Raw genomic sequence first — 23,162 nt, 5'->3', positions numbered from 1 at the left:
AGGAACAGAAATCTGCTCTTGGTCAGTTTGGGTAGGAAAATTACTTTTCATGTAATACCTTGTTAAGATTTACCATTTTTGGTCCCAGGATCTAAGGTGAAGGTGGATAAAGATGAACGATTTTGCTCAGTGTGTTTTCATCGAGCAATGTTATAATGCAATTGCTTGTGGAGACTGTAGACAATCAGCAAGTTTATAATCCAACAGAAAAATATAAAGTCATTAATTCCTTATTTATGTCCCTCGCTTTAAAATAAAGGCGTGTAATGAGAAACAGATGCCCTGATCACCTCACCACTGCTTATCTACAATGCACTTGTTCCCATCACTGCTCACTGATGCAAGATGAAATGTGGGAAGTACAAGGGTAGTTTTGGTTTCTAAAACCCCTGCTGAACCCCAAATTACTTTGTCTGAAACCTTGACTTTGCAGTTGTTGTTATTTCATTTATTTGATGTGTGTATTTGAGCTTCAGTAAAACATTACAAGGCGGATAGGCGTGGCAAATATTTGTTAGTTTGCAGCTCCACCATTGAATTCAAAGGGAGTTGCACGGATATGCAAAACTATCTTTGATTCATGAGCGTGGAGAGAAAGATTGGTCCTAACATATAACCGTGCAATGTGACCTTTTGCATGAAGCTGTCCATCTACCCTGTCAACCTCCCGATATTTCTCTTCAGTTGAGAAAGGAAAGTAAAGTAGAAATCATATTAGTTCCTCCCCCCAGGTCCTCACTGGAGAACAGCGTCCATTTAGCTTTCCGACTACAAATTCATGTATTTGATGATTCAATGAGTCGTACCCACTGAGTTACTCCAGCAGTTTCTTTTAGAAAGATTAATGGTTGTGCCTGCATGTGTGGCAGGTACTAAGGAAACGTATTTGACTATGAACCAGAATGCTGTGATAGATAACTAGCAACATCAAAGTTGTCCATTTTGCACGCACGCACGCATTGTGTGAATCTGCTCACTGTTCTCCCTCCAGGCAGTAGCAAATTTGACACCAATTAGTCAATGTAAATGTACACTCGTTTCATTTCTTTGATGTGTGTATTTTTATAAGCTCACATCTCCACCAAGGAACTAAAAGGGAGTTGCATGGATATGCACATTTTTTTTAATGGAGACACAGATTGGTCCTGACGTAAGGCACATTTTGGATGAGGCTGTCCCAGCTACCCCAACAACCTCCCTGTATTCCCCTTGAGTTGACAATGGAAGGTAAAGTGGCAATCGTGTTACTTTTCTCTCCCACCTCCTTCCCCTCAGCTCCTCACTGGAGAACAGCTTCCAGAAGGTTGTGACAGATAACTAACATCAATGTGAATGTACACTAATTTTCAACACACTCCCCCCTCTGCCATAAATGGCACCATATTGCTGTTATTTCACAACCTGTATTTCAAAAGCAGTGGCAAATAAAATGGTAAAATACATAAAAATTTAAGATGCATTTATTAGAACATATGGATAATTAAATTCATTTGTAAGAAAATCAAAAATAGTATTTTTTCCACACAACTTATATCCTCGATTTTTAGACAGCAACATTACAGTTATAGAAAATAGGTAATTTTTCATTATACATAATGTACCAAACATGCAAATTCATTGATGCCTGAATAATTTAGTGAGCAAGTTCTATCCTTTTACTAAGTGCATCCCCATCTCCCATAGAACAGGTATAATGCTGCTCATTCCAGCCGTAATTCCTGTTTATCTCTGGGAGAACCAGTTCTAAGGTAGAACACAGGCACAATGACATTTATGGATTCTTGAAGAACAGATACAGCAGAGTCAGACACGACACACAGACACACACACATCCCACTCCCCATCATGTTCCAGGGGCAACAAATTGTACAAAGCCAAACAAATATTCTCGATGCAAAGCTACAGTCCCTCACCTGTGCCTTCAGCTTGAAACTAAAGCAGAATAATGTCCTGAAGGGATCACACAGCTAATTCAGTGCTTTTGAAAGTAGAACAGACATCACTGGCACAAACATCTGGCACAAGTGTTTGACACAACAGTTTTTAAACACAACAGACAGACAACAAGAAACATTCAGCCCAAGATTTACCCATGCAATGAAATGTCGACTGTTGAAATAAAAGACCACTGGGTGTAAATAAACCAAAGCTAATTGTTTAAGTCCCTATTGAGATGGGAGTTAGAAGCATTAGTTCATGCTGTTGAACCAACAGTCCTAATCAGCCAGAGGTTGTTACACCAACCACCATATGGAGGGACCAATGACAAGCTCACACAGGGGCAGCAAGGGTTATTGACCATTGTTGAGGAGCAAGAACGGGCTGAGATTCTGCTTTCAGTCAGTTGTACTGTAAGCAACACAGCATCAAGCCAGTTGTGGACCAGGGAATGAGCAGACTTCCCTGGCCAGAGACCAGAAAGAGGTAGAACCAGTTGGCCAGGGAGCACGTTCATCTCAAAAAGGTTTTTGGTGGCAACCTTGTTCTGGCAAAGGGCTATTACCAATCACTTTATTGCAGAAGCTCTCAAATCTATTACAGAGATCCAGAAGTTTTCGATCAGTTTGCCAGCATCTGTAAGACGTCACCATTTGTCTCCCTGCTGTGTCTGACAGCTTCCTAAACCTGTTCACTAGACGCCTCAACCCCACCTCTCTACCCCTTTACAGCACAAGGTACACCCAGAGCAAATAGACGCGTGTAAAGAAAGGGACAAGGTGCTGGAATAACTCTTCAGTCTGAAGAAGGGCCCTGACTCGACCTGCTGAGTTATTCCAGCACTTTGTGTCTTATTTTGTAAGCCATCGCCTACAGTTCCTCATGTCTATGGCAAGGTTGGCAAAGAGTTGTTTCAAGGATATTCCATTCACAGAGTGATCCACTTCTAAACTCCACACTGGAGGTAGCCAAGGATGTTGAACATTTAAGTATTTTTCCCTCAGTCTCAATCATTTGAATATTTCTTGCCTTGATTTTTAAGACAATTGACTTTCTTCATGACCTCTGATCCAACAAAATAAACATATATTTTAATCTTAAAAGGCACTTCTCTTGGGTTTTCTTAAAACATTTGCAGGGTTTTTACACAAACAGATTGGAACACCTTGGTGGCTCAACACTAACTGGGTTGTTCTGTACAGGAACTGGTTCTGGGGTCAACAGGCCTTGTGTCCCTTTCTGATTCCACAAACAACAGTTCTACCTGCCCCACCCGATGTGTGACAGAGCTCCTGCCCACAGGTTGAAGGAAGGGGGTTGGGAAGCCAACACTGCTCCCACTCCAGGAGAGGCATCGCATACAAAAGACAACAGGTAGACACTTTGTACAGGCAGGTCACGATGGAAGAGAAGCCACAAAGGTCGCTATTTCCCATGCTGCAGGGATGAGGATTTGGAAGAGCTGAGATGGTGTCCCTGTTGCCACAGCTTGGAGGAAGACCTGATATAGATTACACACAGTGCTGATTAATGGTGTTTCTGTATGGCACACCCCATTAGAACACAAACCTCAGAGCCACTAGACATAACACAGAGCAGAGTGGCAACTTCTTCCACTGCCTCCCAAGTCCATGCTAGTAATCCCTGCCCAGCTGCTCAGAACATTCATACACTATAGGTGGAAGATGCATAGTTAATATTCACTGATGCCCACTCCAGGAACTTGTATCTGCAGGGTATAAATACAGTCAGACACTGAGTTTGCTAGGTAGCTGCTCTCCCACAGCAGGGAGTATGAAGGAAGCAGATACTGATTAGTACACTTGGACCATCCAAAGTGGCAATGAAAGCATCTTGTGCAGGTTAGCACCTTCATAATGAAGCACCCACATCATGACAAATTACACAAGCTCCCAGGAACCCAAGAAAGAAATGCTCAATCTATCCCATATCAACTAACGCCACTGTGTTACATTGATCATTTAACAGGTAATATGCTACTGATTTTTGATGATTAGATGCCAGAGGTAAAAGCAGATTTTGGTATGAATAATTTAAAGCACTAAAGCGATTTGATCTGACTTAAGATACCACAAATTATTGATGTTTTACCAGCCCATTTATTTTGCACATGGTGTCATCAAACTTATCCTTAAAATCTTATCCATGACTGCAGTGAGCAGTTAATGGGGGAAACTGAGAAGAGGTGAATTCAGACTGAGGTAATTCCTTGACGAGGCAGGGAGAGAGACAGCAGGAACCTCCCTCCCCCAACGCTTCAGCTTCAGGTGGTCTCTGGGGGCCAGTCTTGGTTCAGATTTGTCACAAGGAAGAGAGGCTTTGTTGGGCAAATTAACACAGTCCATTAAGGACAAAGTCCCTTTCAAAATGTCACCAAGGCCCCGGGAGCTTCACCCGCAGCCTCAGTTCCCGTATTAGACGGAGAACAGAACTTCACTTTCACAATCACGTACCAGGAATAAAGCAACAGGTCAAGATCAGCAAATAATAACATTGGAGACAATGCATTTGGTTAGGCTTGGCTTGAAGAACATCGATCATTGCTTCTCATTGCAGCCATGCTCACATCCCCAAGCCCTCACAAGTGGCTGGTGGTCGAATGACAGGCTAAGGATCGGCTGGGAAGTGAAAGAGGCAGCTCTGTCCATCCACACTGGACATTGTGGTCAGTGGTGTCTCTGGTACATCCCATCCCCATCTCCCACCCTTCCCCTTACCCAACCTACTCTTGAAAACAAACGGCAGTCTGTCACCTGGGCTTTTGCCAAGGTTGGAAGCCAGATCATCAGACCTCCTGCACCCTGCAAGGGGCTCAGGCAGAGAAGGCTGCCTCTACTTGAAGGCCGACTGCAGATCCTTGAAGGCTGCTCTCTTCTGTTTCTTTTCCTCCGCCTGCTTCTTCTTTTCGTCCTGCTCCTCCTTGATTTCCTGCTCGAATCGGTTGGAGTCATTGATTGCCTGAACCTGCAGACGTAACACATTGTTATCGAGCTCAAAGCTCTGACGACAACTCATAATGAACAAAGACCACTGTTTGCACAATCGGACAAGTCTCAAAATAATTGGAGAGAAATAAACTGCACATTTACAGAATTTAAATGTTCAAAGATACAGCAAGGAAACAGGCCATTCGGCATAGCGACCATCGAAGACCTGTTCACACAAGTTCTATGTTATCCCACTTTCTCATCCACTCCCACCACACTAGTGTCAATTTACAGTGTGCCAATTAATCTACAAACCTGAAGGCAGGCACAAAACATTGGAGTAACTCAGCGGGACAGGTAGCAGCATCTCGGCATTGAAGGAATGGGTGACGTTTTGAGTCGAGACGCTTCTTTAAACTGAGAGTCAGGGGAGAGGGTAAGGTGTGAAAACTAGAGATCAAAGGGGACAAAGCTCAGTTCCTTCATACACATTTAATCTACAAACCTGGATGCAGAAGGGAAAACAGACCCACACGGTGACAGGGAGAACTTGCAAACTCCAAACAGACAGCACCTGAGGTCAGGATCAAATCCGGGTCTCTGGCACTGTGAGGCAGCAGCTCTACCCTTAAATTTAATTTACACAGATAGCAATGAAACGGGCTGTTTGCTTCACACACAACTCCTCATGAACCTCAGTGCCTGGGATTACAAATTTACATCTAAAGAAGATTTCTTTATTCCAGCCTCCACAAAAATTGCAACATGTTCTGTGAGAAAGGTTAGATTCTGGGCTAACTCAGGCACTAGACTGGTAGAAAAGTGCTACTGAGGCCTGGACAGATGTAAACAGCCTGGATAGAATGGATCCGATCAGCACAATGGCCTTTCGTTATTCCAGACTTTCAGGCGCTGCGATCTATGCAGACTAGAACAGAACAAAGAAGCCGTGTTTTCTCCTGCTGCTCTAGTTTCCTGCCACAAGTCCAAAGGCGTGCGGGTTTGTAGGTTAATTGGCTTCGATAAAGATTGTAAATTGTCCCTTGTGTGTTGGATAGTGCTAGTGTACGGGGTAATCGCTGATCTGCGCGGACTCGGTGGGCCGAAGGGCCTGTTTCCACGCTGTATCTCTCTATAGGGAATTCAGGAGAAGCCTGCTAACTGTAGAGTGGTTAAAAAGTGGAACATGTTGCCATGTAAACCCTTTGAGACACTAAGTATTGATATTTTAAAGAGGTCGGTGAAACAGGAAGGATTAGAAGGGGATATTGATGGGATGAAAAGCCAAGCATCAGCAGAACAGCGTGAGAACAATGACCTGGCTGTAGTTATTGTGTGATTCAATACAGGCCCCGACACTTACACATGACAGTCAATAATCAAAACAGTAACTCAAGGTTTAAGTGACACTTACCTTGGCTTCGAAGAAGGTTTTGGCACCTTTCACTCCCTCCGTTGAAACATCGATTTCAGACAACTGGGCAAGAACATGCAACCCACTGTCCACAGCCAACTCTCCTGCGGCTGCCTTACGGAAAATGAGCAGGAACTGAAGGGAAAGAGAGGAGAAATGGTGTGAAGGAGAAGTCCCCTGGTCGATAGGAATGGACACAAAGCAAGGTGGTGGTAAGACCAGGAGAGAGGGGCCAATGGTTTAACATATACTTCTGGAGATCTCAGAGGCAGACAGGGGAAAGCAGCAGCTAACTGGCCAACACTATCAGCTTCACTCACTCCTTTAGCAAAATCTGTAAGCTAGGACCATGATGAGAACATCTCCTGAGCCAATACCAGATGGGTCGGTGCCCTCAATTCAGTGGTTCAATGTCAAACTTATTAGGTGATATTAAAGTAACATAACATCAATGTTATTAAATTTATACATATATACCCACACACACACACATTATGTATTTAAATTCATGAATCACATAACTTTATGTATGTAATACATATACATATTTATATACAAATTCATTATAACTGCCCCCTCCATCGACTCCTTTAAGTCGAAACTCATCAAGCCTTTCTTGATGTCCTCTGAGGGAGGGCTATATGTATGTATTTATGTATGTACTTAACCTATGAACCACTGTTGTATAACGTGTTACCTCCACCAATGTAAAGCACTTTGGCCAACGAGAGTTGTTTTTTAAATGTGCTATAGAAATAAAAGTGACTTGACTTGATGAATTAATTTATGTTTTTATTGTGTTTAATTCAAAATTGATCAATTTTCAAAAAAATGATGATAACCATGTTAAGTTTCAGAATAAAAGGACCCAAAGTGCTGGAGTAACTCAGCAGGTCAGGCAGCATCTGTGGAGATCATGGATAGGCAACGATTTGGGTTGGGATACGTCTTCAGAGCAAACATGCCAACAAACCACTCATGGGATTACTCAGTAAGTCTGGAATCACTGGGATGCAGCATCAGAGCGACCAGCAGAGGGGGATAGCAGCACAGTCTAGAACTCTTCATGGGACACTAAGCTATTTCCACCATTATTTCCCCACCCACATGCTCCGGTCCTCATTAGGTTCATGTGCTAGTAGTTCAGCCCCTTCTTGCCTCATTCCTCAGACACAGGGCTGGAATGTGCATTTGTTTTCCCTTATCTGCGGAATCGGCAGACACAGACCTCACCTAGGAGCCCAGGTGGGGCAAGTCCCATACAGGTTCAATAAAGCCAGTTCGCCACGAGTTAATCGGGGATAATATGGCAATAATCTCTAGTCTATATGCAAAAACTGTATTTCACTGCACCTTGGTACGCTTGACAATAAAAGAACCATTGAACCGATTAGTCTGTGGGATACCACAAGTCTCCTGGGTGTAACCCAGTAATTTGCCTTTGTCAGCCCTCCAGACCCCAGCCAGCAGAGCACGGTACCTCTCGGAAGCTGAGCTTCCCGTCAAAGTCCTCATCGACCTCCTTGATCATGTTCTTCAGCCCCAGGTGGGTCTGAGGAGCCTCCAGCTTCTCCATCATCAGCTTCAACTCCATCAGGTCGATGAAACCGTCCTTTCCCAGCATCGTATCTGTGGTGGTCAGAGACAAACCAGGTCACACACAGTCAGCAGTTCGTCATAGGGTAGGGGGCTAGGGGCGTCGTGGGGCCATGGGACCAGAGGGCGAAGAGCAGTAAGCACCATGTGGGGGGAATTGGTGAACAGAGGAGAGGGTGGGAATGGTCTTGCAACAACAGCAGGCATAAGTAAATTTCACAGATTAAGAAGATGGAACACTGCCAGCCCCAGAGGCAATCCAGACAGACTCCCTCCATAAACCCTGAGCACACAAAACCGACAGCCCTCTAATTTTGTTTTGAAACATTTGGCACCACATTTTGCAGAGAATTTTCTGGTAAAAATGTGCACACACACCGAGCCCTTGGATATAGTATCAGGCAATATGATTTGTAATCAATAATTTCTGGAGGTGTAAAGAACAAAGCAACACTCATACTCTCGCACGTTGAACCTTTCCCCATTGCTCCTCTGGGACTCACACCCCACCTAGTCAGACCACACCTCTTCCGTCAGACACACGCTTCATTCCACATTCCTCCGTGACTCTCTACACATCACAGCTAATTCCCCAAATAAGTAACAATTGCACAAGACGCAGCTCTTAAAGAGTTGCGATTGTGAATTGTGATTGTACATGGTGCAGTTCTGAGCAAACTGTGTTCGCAACAGGCAGCTATGTGTTTCAAACCGCCATAGGGTAGGGTGTTTGGTGAGGAAGAGAAAGGGAGAGGCATTCAGAGCACATTCTGGCAGTTTAGAATTTTACAGAAACCAGGGGAGCAAAAAGAGAAGCTGCAAGACCCAGACCCCCGTCTCGGGAAGGCGGGGTGAGAGGGATCTCTGTCTATGAAGAGGTCCCTCTCGTCTCATCCTCAGTGGGGAAAAGATCAGTCAGAGTCTACCCTATCTAAGCCTCATAATTGTACATACACCCATCATGTCTCCCCCCAGCCACCACAAACTAACTATGACATTGCCAGATCGATCTACGTTGCACGGCAGAGGAACAGTTGAACACGTGAGTTACGCCAGGTTCCCCTTTTCTTTTTGTGTCAAATTCCTCCAACTTTTCCAACATCAAAATTAAATAGAATTAACTCAGACTGAAGAAGGTTCCTGACCCAAAATGGCACCTGTCAATTACCCTGCATGGCCCACTGAGTTGCTCCATTCCACTAGAATATTAACTCTTCCCTGCCTCTCCCAGGCCAGTCCCAGTGGGCCCTGTGCCCTACCATTCCTGGGAACCCCGACACAGGTCCAATAGGAGTGGGTCACAACTGCCCCCTCTCCACCTTGTGTGGGCAAGGGATCAGTCTTCCACACCATGAGCTGTTCACTCAAAGCTTCAAAAAACCTCTCTCTTGTTGGTGATAGGATGGTTCAATTACCTGATAACAGCTGGGAACAAACTGTCCCTTAATGAGGTGGTGTGCGTTTTCATACTTCTGTACCTCTTGCCTGATGGGAGAGGGGAGAACCATACTCCGAAGAATGGTGGTGTAGTGTTTTCAAGAAATTCTGAAGGGAATTGTTAATTCACTTCTAGCTGAAGGCTGACAAAATATTTCTACGTCCTGTTTAGACACGCCAAGGTTTATTGAGCAGAGAATTCTCACATGCCAGAAATTCTAAATCTCACACCATGGTGCAGGGGCTTAAAGGAATCTGCACTAAGGTACAGAATGTTCATGAGTTCTAGGAGCAGAGTCAGGCCATTCGACCCATCAAGTCTACTCCACCATTCAAGCATGATTGATCTATCTTTCTCTCGCAACCCCATTCTCCTGCCTTCACCCCATGTTAGCCGACAGAGGACGAGACTTGAGATGGCCACACTTTGCCAGCAAAAACTGCTCATTGCCCTGGTGAATCTGGGCTCAGTTCGGTGCCTGAAGCCGAGCTCGCGCCTTTTGTCTGCCATGGGTTTAGAGGGATAGGAGCCAAATGCAGGCACGTGGAGAAACAAGGAACTGCAGATGCTGGTTTACAAACGAATAAACAAGGAGCTGGAGTAACTCAGCCCTTTTGTTTACCGAGGCAGGTTTAGGAGAACTGTGCTTGGTCAAAGTCCACCACTGGGTGCCTCATTCACTGATTAAAGGGGAAAGTTGTTTGGTTTATGACGTTGATTGTAATGAAGTTGTTACAACGGGTGCAGGAAAGCAGCCTACACACTTTGTTTTGCTCTCAACCTTCCAAACTTAAATCTACACAAATAAAAATGTGAATGAGTAGATCTGTGACTCGGTGTTCCTACCTCATTGGTGTTGAAGACTTCAATAAGTATTAAGGTTGTTACTAACTGATTCATTCAGGAATTTAATCTGAAAACAGATATTTATCTTTTCAACATGTTTAAGACCGTAACTGCAGATGCTGGAAAAGCGAAGGTTGACAAAAATGCTGCAGAAACTCAGCGGGTAAGGCAGCATTCATGGGTCTCGACCCAAAATGTCACAGATTCCTTCACTCCATGGATGCTGCCTCACCCGCTATATCAGTATATAGTACGAGCTGTACACCTCTCATCACCATCTCTACTATTTCAATGATTTAAAGTCTGTCAAACACGATTTAGTTTCTGTAACCCAGATTTTTACTAATTCCCATGAATCCTGCCCTGGATAGTTGTCCCAGTTTCCCATCAGCATCAACATCAGGTGATAGGGCTGTGGTGCTGGAGATGTACACCTTCCTTGTAAACCAACCTACTGAATGTGCGCTGCCCCAGCCTCACACTGCTAACAACGGAAGACTGGAAAAACACAGCTACAATTTCCTTATCTTCCTTGTGGTCCATTGGGACCCATTGACTTTTCTACTTTGAAGACTGATTGAAAGTTACAGCGCGTTAACAGGCCCTTCAGCCCTCCCATCAATCACCCATTCACACTAGTTCCATTCTATCCCACTACTTGTCCACTATCTACACCGTGGGGACAGTTTACAGAGGCCAATTTACCTACAAACTGGCATCTTTGGGATGTGGGAAGAAACCGAAGCACAATGAAACTTACGCGGTCACAGGGAGAATGTGCAAACTCCACACAGACAGCACCTGAGGTTAGGATCCAACCTGGAGCACTGGTGTTGAGGCAGCACCTCTACCGCTGCAGCACTGTATCAGCCTGTAAGAGTTGCAAATGTTTCCAAATATATAATGAGAAGATGTTCTCTTCAAAAAGATGCTTCATCACCAGTGCATTGTACTGCATTCTTTATTACACTTCATCCGAATGTCTACTTGTGATAATTGGCTTTTGGACCCCAACCACCCACACCCTTCCTTCAATTTTCATTGTATAATTTAAGTGCTTACCAAAGGCATTTCAGTTCCTTTTTATGTAAATCACCAATCTACTCTTTGACCAGATTCCCTTTTTCTAAGGATCTCTGTACTTCCTCCCTTTGTTCCCATCCTTACATTTGTCAAAAGTCTCATTTGTTCAATCAGAGATCATTTAGAGAGTTGTGGTTTTGAATGCTCTTCCGACTCCCTCTGAAAGTGTAAAAGATTGCATCTTTTTGTAATGTGTCTGCAAATGTACATCTCTATCTTCTTTACAACATATGCAGTAGTCCACAGTAAACCACAACTAATTATATAATCTCTCTTAACAAGTCTTAAAGTCTAATAGATACTGAATTGATAAATGATACAGAGACTGGTAAAATTGAGTTCAAATCCCACAAAACGCCCAGAATTAACAACGATACTTGAATTCATGTAACAATGATAAAACAACTCTTGAAATGTCACGAAAATCCGTCCGCCCAACACTGGCCCCGCACAACACAAAGTGCCACATAAACTCAGCGGGACAGGCATCAGTCATGGAGGGAATGGACAGGCGATGCTTCGAGTCAGGATCCATTTTCAGGGTCTAAAGAAGGGTCCCGACCCAAAACAACACCTGTCCACTCCCTCTGTGGATGCTGCCCATCCTGTTGCGTTCCTCCAGCACTTTGTATTTTACTTGAGATTCCATCATCTGCGGTTCTTTATCTCTCCGAGATACATCAACATCATTCAATCAAACATTCACGGATATTTTTAAAATATCTGTTTGCTGTTCTCTACTAAAGAACATGATTTGCGAGAATGCATCTTAACTTGAACCCTCTCTTATGATGTGGGGAGGGGCAGTATTAATACTCCACCCAGTGCTGCACAGTGTATACTGAAGGTGCGATATCTTCTGCAGTAGAATATTTCATTCTATGGTGTTAGAGAGTGGGGAACTGCAGAATCACCAGGGGACACAGCAACACCCTGCTGTCAAAGAAACTGGCACACAACAAGAATTTAAAGCAGTGCACTGTCCGTGGAAAGTTGATTCCCTGCAAACCCTTAATAATAGACAAATTACAAGCGATTTGAGCTTGAAGTCTGCACAGAACAGTCACTAATGAGACACGCAGTACCAGGCTCCAGATTCTGCATCACGCGTGTGTTGCCCAATCCTAGTCCAAAGTCACCTTGGCCAAAAGCAACCAGTGGCAGATTAAAATTGTCTAAAGTTTTGCTGTTGCAGTGATATTACACATGTTGCAGAGGGGGTTCTGTTTGCAGTAGCTGCAAATCACCGTGCAGATGAAGGCAATCACTGTGTTCGTGTAGGAGCTAAGATAGAGATGTTAAACATTCCCAATCGTGCCAGTCTTCAGGCACAAACGTTGAGCTGCTCAGAACAACTCTGGTTCAGGTAATGTCTTATCCCGAGCCTTGGATGGTCGAGAGCCGGCAGCACAGCAGTAGAGTTGCTGCCTCACAGTGCCAGAGCCTCTGGTTCGATCCTGACTACAGGGAGCCGCCTGTACGGAGTTTGTACGTTTGTGCGAGTTTCTCCGGTAGCTCTGGTCTCCTCCTACGCTCCAAAGATGTACAGGTTTGTATGTTAATTGGCTTTGGTAAAATTGTACATTCCCCCTAGTGTGTAGGATAGTGCTACCGTACAGGGTTATCACTGGTTGGCGGAAATTGGTGGGCTGAATGGACAATTTCCATGCTGTATCTCCAAAATAAAGTCTTAAAGAGAAGTCTGCTCACTCTGTCAGGTTTTCCCGGTCTTTGAAATTGTTAGGTGCTTGGTGAGTGGAACTCTCCTAAAATAATATTCACTGTAGAAAACAGAAGATTCAGAGGTGATCAAATAGAGATATTTAGAACCATGAACCAGTCTGTGAGAGTGAATGTGGACGTGACTTCAATCACGGGTGTGGTCAGAACAAGGAACGGTCACCAAAAACTTCAACAGGAAGTTCAGGAGGAACTTCAGCAATGAGTGTTTGCAGAATGTGGAACTCACGATTAGTAGAGTTAATAAATACGAGAGAGAATCAAACGGAAGGAGACCAAGAGAACGAGATGAGAGTGGCATATGTGGAGCTAAAGAGAGGCACACATTCACTGAGCCAATGGTCGGGGTGTTAAGATGTAAATCTCTATTTAGAGAACTGAATTAGGGAATTCAAATACTTCTGACTGTGCAGAATCCCACTGAGGTAAACTGATCCAAAGTGATGGTGCTCCTCCTTAACCAAGGGCTAACGGAAAAACATGTAGAGAAGTTTACCGCGGAAGGATGTAACTGCAAGACTTAAACTGATGAGGTCACATCAAAATTCTGTGCGTGGTTTTGGACGTCACCGAGTAGCAAGGATACGATGGTTTGGAGAGATTGCTGATGAGGTTCACCGAGGTGTGGCTGGGAATGGAACCTCAGTTGAGATGAGCCGAGTTGGGTTGGTTTGTTTTCCTTGTAGCAGAGAAGACAGAGTGAAGACCCAATGGACACGTACACAATTATGAGGGGCACAGACAGCAGTAAACTTTTTTCCATGGCAGAGGTATCTATAACTAGGAAGCATATATTCCCTTAAAGGAACAAGAGGTTTAGAGGGAACACAAGGAACAATATTTTCACCTGGGTGGTTGCAGTTTGTAATGCCCTGCCTCTCACAACATGGAGGTTGTATCCAGACGGCCACTTGAAGACCAAGGCACAGATCACTGACAATAGATTGTACATGATGGTCTGCACTCAGACTGGGCCGAAAGGCCTGTTTCTGCACTGCATGATTCAGAGATAGTCAAATTTTTACAATTACTGGGAGGGCATCAACCTGAGACAGTCACAATCTCTCTCCCTACCGACACTGTCTGACCTGCCCAGTCTTTCTTGGAGTCAAGAGTGTTTTATTGTCATACAGACGGGACAATGAAATTCTTACTTGCTAGAGCACAACAGAATATGTGAATATGTAAACATTATATATAACAGGAAAAAAAAGAAAATGTTCAATAAATAACAAATATAATATAGTCTTTTGCAAGCATTTGAAGCTTCATCAGATAAGCTGTTGGTGAGCAGGCTGCCACATGTACACCAACATGTACACTAACGATTGCTTTCACTCACGCTGTTTAATAATTAGTTTTTTACAACCACAGGCTAGCTTGGAGCTTCTAAGCCACAGAACTATTTACACATCACAATCAAATTCAAATAATTTTCCACAGTTGAAAGGCAGATTCTTTCTGAGTTTAATTGTAAGCCATGAACTGTGCCCCGACAATCCTTCTGTGTACATTAAATCCAGAGACATCAGGTCATTCACACCCTCATCAATGCATTTATGTACTATGTTTACATATTCTGCTGTGTTGCAGCAAGTAAGAATTTGATTGCCCTATCTGGGACATATGACAATAAAACACTCTTGATTCTTAAAGCATAGGTCTACAGCGAGGATGGGGGGAAATTTGATAGGAACCCTTCAGGCAACCACAAAGGATGGTGGATATATGGAATGAGCTGTTTAAGCAGGTAGTTAAGGCACTATCACAATGTTTCAAAAGCTTTATGACAAATACATAGATGGGAAAGGTTTCGAGGAATATGGGCCAAATGCAGACAGGTGGGTCTAGTGTAGAAGGAACACGTTTCAGTCTCAAGTCTGAAGAAGGGCTCGACCCGAAACGTCACCCATTTCTTCTCTCCAGAGATGCTCCCTGTCCCATTGAGTTACTCCAGCATTTTGTGTCTACCTTTGACATAGTGAAGACATGTGTTGTAGAAAATCGCTGATTGTGTCAATTTATAATTTTCAATTTGGCTAAATTCTGGTCCATAGTTTTGGGACCATGCTCCTATTTTCCAGGGCTGGAAATTACTTTTAAATATCCAACTATTATTTACATTTTATTACGAACAGAACTGTCAAAATCCACAGTAGGAAAGAGCCGAACTATTACACACGAGGTATTTTCTCTAGCACAAGGCATCTGTCAAAATTGTTCTTTGAAATAATTAAACTATGAGGACCTGTTGAGTAGCAGATCCCGGCTAAATCACCCGAAATAACGGCAGCTTGTTATCGCACACGATCCCAAAACCTGATGGATCGACTCATTGAACTGATCTGGAGATTTTGGGTACTTAATGTAATTTACTAACGCGCGGTGGAACTCGAATAGACTTTCAGTCCTAACGTAGTTTATGGCAGGAATGCATGTGGTGAGATTCAGCGATCCTGCAGAGTACCGGCCCCAGCAGAACGCCAACGTTACCCGGCGCTGACAGGTGAACGAACACACGGAGCTCCAGTCAGCCGGCATCCAGGGGCACTCGGACCGAGGGGGGAGAGTGGGGGGTGAGGGTTGAGGAGGCGCCAGGAGGGGGGGGGGGGTGAAGAGAGTGGGGTGTGGGAAAGGGGAGGGGGGTGAAGAGAGTGGGGGGTGGGAGAATGGGGGTGGGGGGGGGGGATAGTAGGGGTGGGGCGGAGAAAGGGGTGGGGGTGGGGGGGGGAGAGAGTAGAGGGGGGGGGGGATAGGGATAGAGTGGGGGGGGGGGGAGAGTGGGGGGGGGGGATAGAGTGGGGGGGGGGGGGGGGGGGATAGAGTGAGGGGTGGGGGGGGGAGAGAGTGAGGGGTGGGGGGGGAGAGAGTGAGGGGGGTGGGGGGGAGAGAGTGAGGGGGGGGGGGGGATAGAGTGAGGGGGGGGGGGGGGGATAGAGAGTGTGGTGGGGGGGGGGGGGGGGGGGGGGGAGAGAGGGAGGGGGAGAGGGGGGGGGGGGGTGTGGGGGGGAGAAGAAGAGGGGGGGAGATGGTGGGGGGGGGGGGGAGAGGAGGGGGGAGGGAGGCGGGGAGAAAGAGATGGGGATTGAAGGGGAGTGAGAGAGAGGGAGTGAGAGAGAGAGGGGGAGAGAGTGAGGGTGGGGAGAGAGTGGGGGATAGAGAGAGTGGGGGTTGGGTGGGGGGGGGATAGAGTAGGGGGTGGGGATAGAGTGGGGGGGGGGGGGTGGTAAGAAAGTGAGGGTGGGGGGGGGGAGGAGAGTGGGAAGAGAGTGAGGGGGATAGAGTGGGGGGTGGGGGGAAGGATGAGTGAGGGGAAGATGAGGAAGACCCCCGCCCGCCCGCCCGCACACTCTCTCACTCACTCACCGCTTGAACATGGTCTCCATGTCTCGGATCTGTTTGCGGGAGAACTCCTTGAACTCGGTGTTGGGGTTGAAGACGCGGAGGCTGCGCTGCTGCGGTTCGGCCGAGCCGTCGTTCAGCTCCCCGCGCCGGGCCAGCTTGGCCGACAGCTCCGTGCCCGCGGCGGCAGTGGGGGGCTTCTCCTCCAGTTCGGGCTCCGGCGCCGACCCCGCCTCATCCTCGCCGTCTTCGTGCCCGGCCGGCCCGTCGCCGATGTCCAGGCGCCGCTGCAGCTTGGAAGCCAGTTCGTCGGTGGCCATGTTGACGGCGGCTCCGCTCCCTCTCGGTCCGACCGCGCGCCTCGCTCGCCCGCGCCGGACTGCAGCCGCTCCCGCCCGCCCGCCCCCACCCAATCAGCAGCGGCCCGGGGCTTCACCAATCAGCGGTAGCCCCGCGCCCCACCAATCAGCACCGTCTCTCACCGCGCCCTCCACCCAATCAGTAGCGACCCCGCGCTCCACCAATCAGCGCCGTCTCTCACCGCGCCCTCCACCAATCAGCGGCAGCCCAGCGCCCCACCAATCGGCACCGCCTCTCACCGCGCCCTTCACCCAATCAGGAGCGACCCCACGCTTCACCAATCAGCACCGTCTCCCACCGCGCCCTCCACCAATCAGCGGCAGCCCCGCGCCCCACCAATCAGCACCGTCTCTCACCGCGCCCTCCACCAATCAGCGGCAGCCCCGCGCTCCACCAATCAGCACCGTCTCTCGCCGCGCCCTCCACCCAATCAGTAGCAACACCGCGGCCCGCCAATCAGTAGCAACACCGCGGCCCACCAATCAGTAGCGACCCCACGCTCCACCAATCAGTAGCAACACCGCGCCCTCCACCAATCAGCGGCAGCCCCGCGCTCCACCAATCAGCGCCGTCTCTCACCGCGCCCTCCACCCAATCAGCAGCGAACCCCCGCCCCCGCCAATCAGCTCCCACTCTTCCACACAGTGCCCCGCCCCCCTCCACGCCCTCGCCAATCGGCAGCGACCTCGCGCTCCGCCAATCAGCATGAGTATTGCCTGCTGAGTTGAACCACAGGATACATGGCTGAGCCTTTAACATATTGGGCTGCAGGTGCAGGTTAGGCATTAATGCATAGGTTAGGCATATTGCACAGGTTAGGCATTAATGCACAGGTTAGGCATATTGCACAATGTTCTGCTCGCCTTGCTACAAGGAAGGATGCCATAAAAATGAAAAAAGTGTAAAAATGAATTACAAGCATTACAAGGGTTTGGCATATCTCTGGAACCCGTTAATCTCTGGAACTCTCTGCCACAGAGGGTAGTTGAGGCCAGTTCATTGGCTATATTTAAGAGGGAGTTAGATGTGGCCCTTGTGGCTAAGGGGATCAGGGGGTATGGAGAGAAGGCAGGTACAGGATACTGAGTTGGATGATCAGCCATGATCATATTGAATGGCGGTGCAGGCTCGAAGGGCCGAATGGCCTACTCCTGCACCTAATTTCTATGTTTCTATGTTTCTATATAATGAGATATTGGATAGATCAGTGATTTCGCCCCAGAGCATCGAAGGCTGAGTAGTGATCTTATACTGTCGATGTATATAAGATCATGTGTACCTCTACTTCTATATTTTAGATAAAATGAACAGTCTTTTAGACAAAAAAAACTGGAGTAACTCAGCGGGACAGGTAGCATCTCCGGACAGAAGGAATGGGTGCAGTCTGAAGAAAGGTCTCGACCCATTCCTTCTCTCCAGAGATGCTGCCTGTCCCGCTGAGTCACTCCAGCTTTTTGTGTCTATCTTTGGTTTAAACCAGTTCCCCCCCCCCCTACATAAAACTAGAGGGCATAGATGTAACATTTAAAATAGACCTAAGTGGGAACTATTTCAGTGAGAGGAAGGTGCATATGTGGATAATCTGCAGCGGTAGAGTTGCTGCCTTAGAGTGCCAGAGACCAGGGTTCAATCCTGACTACGAGTGCTGTCCGCACGGACATTTTCCCCGTGACCTCGTGGGATTTCTCTGGGTGCTCAGTCTTCCTCCCACATCCCAAGGACGTGCAGGTTTGTAGGTTAATTGGCTTCTGTAAAATTGTAAATTGTCCCTAGTGTGTAGGATAGAACTAGTTTATGGGGTTTGCTGGTCAGCATGCACTTGGCGGGCCGATGGGCCCGTGTCCATGCTATCACTGAAGTCTAAGGGAAGTGATAGAGGTGAGTACAATGACAACATTTAAAAGGGACTTAGACAGTTCTGAAAATAAGAAATGTTTGAAAGTATATCGGCAGAGGCAGATAAGCGGGACTAAAAGTTCGGCAACTTAGTCAGCATGGGCAAGTTGGCCCAAAGGCCTGTTTCCATGCTGTACAGGTCTATGATTCGATACTCCCTGACTAAGAAATTAGCAGAGGATTTCAAAATTGGCATTCTGGTTGAGGTTTGAGGAAAAGAGTGCCAATGGACCTGTAATTTAAGGTTGACAAAAATGCTGGAGAAACTAAGCGGGTGTGGCAGCATCTATGGAGCGAAGGAAATGGACAACGTTTTGGGCCGAAACCCTTCTTCAGACTGTGTTATTTAAGTTTAGTGATTCAGCGTGGAAACAGGCCCTTCGGCCCATCAAGTCTGTGCCAACCAGGAATGATCTGTGCACTAGTTCTATTCAACACACATCGGGACAAATTTACAGAAGCCATTTAGCCTGCAAACCAGCACGTCTTTGTAGTCTGGAAGGAAACCAGAGCACTCGGAGAAACCCACGCCGTCACAGGGAGAACGTGCAAACTCCTTACAGACGGCACCCATAGTCAGGATTGAACCTGGGTCCCTGGCGCTGTGAGGCAGCAACTCTACCGCTGCGCCACCGTGTTGTTATGTAAACTTGTAGCTGGTAAATTAAATGTTATTCAGAGACAGACGTGGAACGAAGGAGGGCAAATAAGAGACGGGGTTATACATGATCAATGGCAGGATACTGAGAAATATAGAACATCTAGCAGTGCATAATGCCTGATTGCTGAATGTCGTGAGGTTAGATAAGTTGGTTATGAAGAATATGGGTAAAAATTATGGATTCTGTCATCAGGGCAAACAGAAAGAGCATTAGCAGAGAGTTCAGTACATTCGGGATAGTTTTAAGTTTAGTTTATAGTTTAGAGTGGTGAATCTCTGGAATTCTCTGCCTCAGAAGGTATTTGAGGCCACAGTTCATTGGCTATACTTAAGAGGGAGTTAGATGTGGCCCTTGTGGCTAAAGGGATCAGGGGGTATGGAGAGAAGGCAGGTACAGGATACTGAGTTGGATGATCAGCCATGATCATATTGAATGGCGGTGCAGGCTCGAAGGGCCGAATGGCCTACTCCTGCACCTATTTTCTATGTTTCTATGTTTAGTTCCAAAGCGTGGAAATAGGCCCTTCAGCCCACCAAGCCCACACTGAACACAATCACCTGTACACTAGTTCTATCCTCCACACATTAGGGACAATTTACAGAAGCCAATTAACCTACCAATCTGTACCATCTTTGGGATGTGGGAAGAAACCGGAGCACCCGGAGAAAACCCACGCGGTCACAGGGAGAACGTGCAAAGTCCACTCGGTGGGCTGAAGGGCCTGTTTCCGCACTGTATCTCAAAAACTAAACCAAACTAAATAGTTCCCTAATGAGCTCTTGAATAGACTTAACCTGTCAGGAAATGGACCGGATACTGGAAAATGGGAGCCTGTTTGTGTTGCAAATTTCTGTGATAAGAGAGAGCACATGAGTGAAAACCGAGATAACTTTAAGTAGTGTCTTATGTCCTCTGGTTGTTGAAATTGACGAGGGAATGTGATTTATGGAACTACTCGGAGAGCTGGCATTGACTCATAGGACTGAATGGTCTCCTATTTCAATATTAACAAAAAATATTCCCTGATGACTCCCACTCTTTAAAGCTGAAAACTAAATCTGTGCTAAAACAGAATTTAAAAAATATCCCAATTAAATATTCGCGACCAACCTGCAATTGTGAAAAAAGTGTGAACATTTTTGGTTATGTTCAGATTTGCAAAATGAATTGCCCTGTAAAAATAATGTGCAGAGACGTTGACAGGATTAGAACAGTTATACCCACCTGCTGTTTGGCGACACGGCCTATATTCCACATCGGGGCTGCAGGCACAGTCTTGCTGCAAGCTGATCCTCTGTGTAACACCGGAGAAACGGCATCATTTCAGTGCTTTGGGCATTGAATCAATCACAGTGTGCCTCTTCCAAGAACTGGGACGAGATGTGCTTTGGCTTAAAGGTTTGCAGACAGGGTACCCGCAGTGATGTTAACCTCGTTTGTCTACCTTCTTAACATCATTTAATTAATTAAAATAAATGAATACTAAAAGTTTGAAAAAGGCCCTATAACCCCCACAATTAAAATGTGGGTTATGGAAATGTCGGGGACCCTACACCTGGAAAGAATCAGATTTGTCTTAATGGGCAAACAAGAACTTTTTGTTAGAATATGGTCTCCATTCATTGACTATTTGAAGGGGTAGATCAGTCCAGCGCGGGAACCTAACCAAAGCTTGAACTCAGGATTAGATGAAAAGTTATACCTTATTATCCACAAACCTATCTCCAAAGATGTATTATTAGTAAACCACCATTCTTTTTTTTAAATCTTGACATTTGTGGGGGTTTTTTCCTCTTTCTCTCTTACTTCCTACCTTTAAAAAAATACTAGAAGCAGAACCAATCTACAATTGATAATATTAACAATGTAAAAAATAACTTTAAAAAAAAACCTCGTTTAGATAACTTTCAGGTTCAGCTCAGTTCAGTTTAATGTCAGGTGTACCGAGCGAGGTACAGTGAAAAGCTTTTTGCTGCGTGCGAATAAGTCGGTGGAACGACAACACATGGTAACGATCAAGCTGAACGCAGGATTAGGGAATAATGTTCAGTGCCAGGCAAAGCCAGTAAAATCTGATCAAAGATAGTCCAAGGTCACCAATGTGGCAGATAGTAGTTCAGATAAAAGATTCTATAGCGGAGCAAGATAGACCACTCCAGCTAAATGCAACGGGCTGATGTGTAGTACGCAACGGAGCGGAACGTGGGCCTTTTTTTCATCCATTTCCGTAACCGGACCCGACCCGACTCGCAGTGGAATCAACGTTGCGGGGGAACAGTTTGTGTTAATAAATTATAATTCTGAAAATGAGGAGAAGATTTTTCCCAAATAACTTTTATTTGTACGAGGATGTTTCCGTAACCGGCTTCCGTCTCCGCACTAGTATCTTTGCTCCGCTACGGGATCTTTGGTGCGGAGACGGAAATGGGGCCGAAAATGACCCACGAATCTGCCCACGACCGTACTGGGTCTTTTTCGTCGAGTGATCTATCTTGCTCCGCTGTAGGATCTTCGGTTAAGATTGGTTCATTGTTAGTTGAGGGGAAGGTGACAACGAGGCATACAGTCAGTAAAATTTAATCAGGAGGACAGTCCTCCAACCCTTCTGTACTGGTCAAGAGACTCACTTCATCCTAGCTGCCCACACCATACACATGCCTCCTTTTTCTTGACCAGAGCCTCAATATCTCTTATTCCAGGGGTCCCTCTTCCTGCAAGCTTTGCCCTTCTTCCACGCTGTTCCTGAACTCCCACTGTCTCTCTTTTGAAAGCCCCCCTCGTACCAGAAGGTAGTCAAAAAATGTTGGAGAAACTCAGCGGGTGAAGTATTAAAAATAATGTATTAAAAATAAATTGGATAGTTATATGGATGGGAAGGGAATGGAGGGTTATGGTCTGAGCGCAGGTATATGGGACTAGGGGAGATTATGTGTTCGGCACGGACTAGAAGGGTCGAGATGGCCTGTTTCTGTGCTGTAATTGTTATATGGTTATATGGAAGCAGCATCTATGGAGCGAAGGAATAGGTGACGTTTCGGGTCGAGACCCTTCTTCGAAGGAATAGGTGACGTTTCGGGGCGAGACCCGAAGGGTCTCGCCCCGAAACGTCACCTATTCCTTCACTCCATAGATGCTGCCTCGCCCGCTGAGTTTCTCCAACATTTTTTGTCTACCTTCGATTTTTCCAGCATCTGCAGTTCTTTCTCAAACACCCCTCATATCGCTTTATCTGCAAACAACTCTCCTCCATTCAACTTTTTAACAATTCCTGCCCTCTACCATGGAATTGGCCCCGTTCCAAATTAGCACTTCAACCTTTGGCCCAGTCCTTTCCTTATCCATTATTATGTTAAAAGTATCAGAATTCTAGTCACTGGCTTCAAACTACTCCCCAATAATATTTCATAATGTGACCTGCCTCATTTTCCAAAGAGCTCATCGCTGTTTCCCCCCCCCCCCCCCCCCCCCCATCCCCCCTTCTCCAAGTCAAGTCAAGTCAAGTCAAGTCAAGTTTATTTGTCACATACACATCCAGCAAATCCATCTAGACGTTGAATGTGAATCTTTTCCTGAACAGACGCAACAAAGTCCACCCCAACCAGGCCCTTAGCACCGTGACAGTCCCACTCAATCTTTGGAACTCCCCTCCCTGTTACATAGAAACATAGAAATTAGGTGCAGGAGTAGAGGCCATTCAGCCCTTCGAGCCTGCACCGCCATTCAATATGATCATGGCTGATCATACAACTCAGTATCCCGTACCTGCCTTCTCTCCATACCCCCTGATCCCCTTAGCCACAAGGGCCACATCTAACTCCCTCTTAAATATAGCCAATGAACTGTGGCCTCGACTGCCCTCTGTGGCAGAGAGTTCCAGAGATTCACCACTCTCTGTGTGA

General features: G+C 46.2%; 1 protein-coding gene across 1 annotated transcript; it reads right to left on the bottom strand.

Moving 5' to 3' along the window:
• Positions 1–1,444: 1,444 nt before the first annotated feature.
• LOC129711469 (EF-hand domain-containing protein D2-like) lies at positions 1,445–16,732 on the bottom strand. Its single transcript, XM_055659089.1, is given in 5 exon segments — positions 1,445–4,923; positions 6,301–6,435; positions 7,781–7,918; positions 7,920–7,929; positions 16,370–16,732. Coding segments are annotated over 5 exon segments (711 nt in total). The 5' UTR covers positions 16,666–16,732; the 3' UTR covers positions 1,445–4,791.
• Between the last annotated feature and the right edge of the window lie 6,430 nt (positions 16,733–23,162).

The sequence above is a fragment of the Leucoraja erinacea genome, chromosome 30 (assembly GCF_028641065.1).
Source record: "Leucoraja erinacea ecotype New England chromosome 30, Leri_hhj_1, whole genome shotgun sequence".
Taxonomy (NCBI): Eukaryota; Metazoa; Chordata; class Chondrichthyes; order Rajiformes; family Rajidae; genus Leucoraja; species Leucoraja erinaceus.
This window is presented reverse-complemented; position numbering and strand designations above follow the sequence as displayed.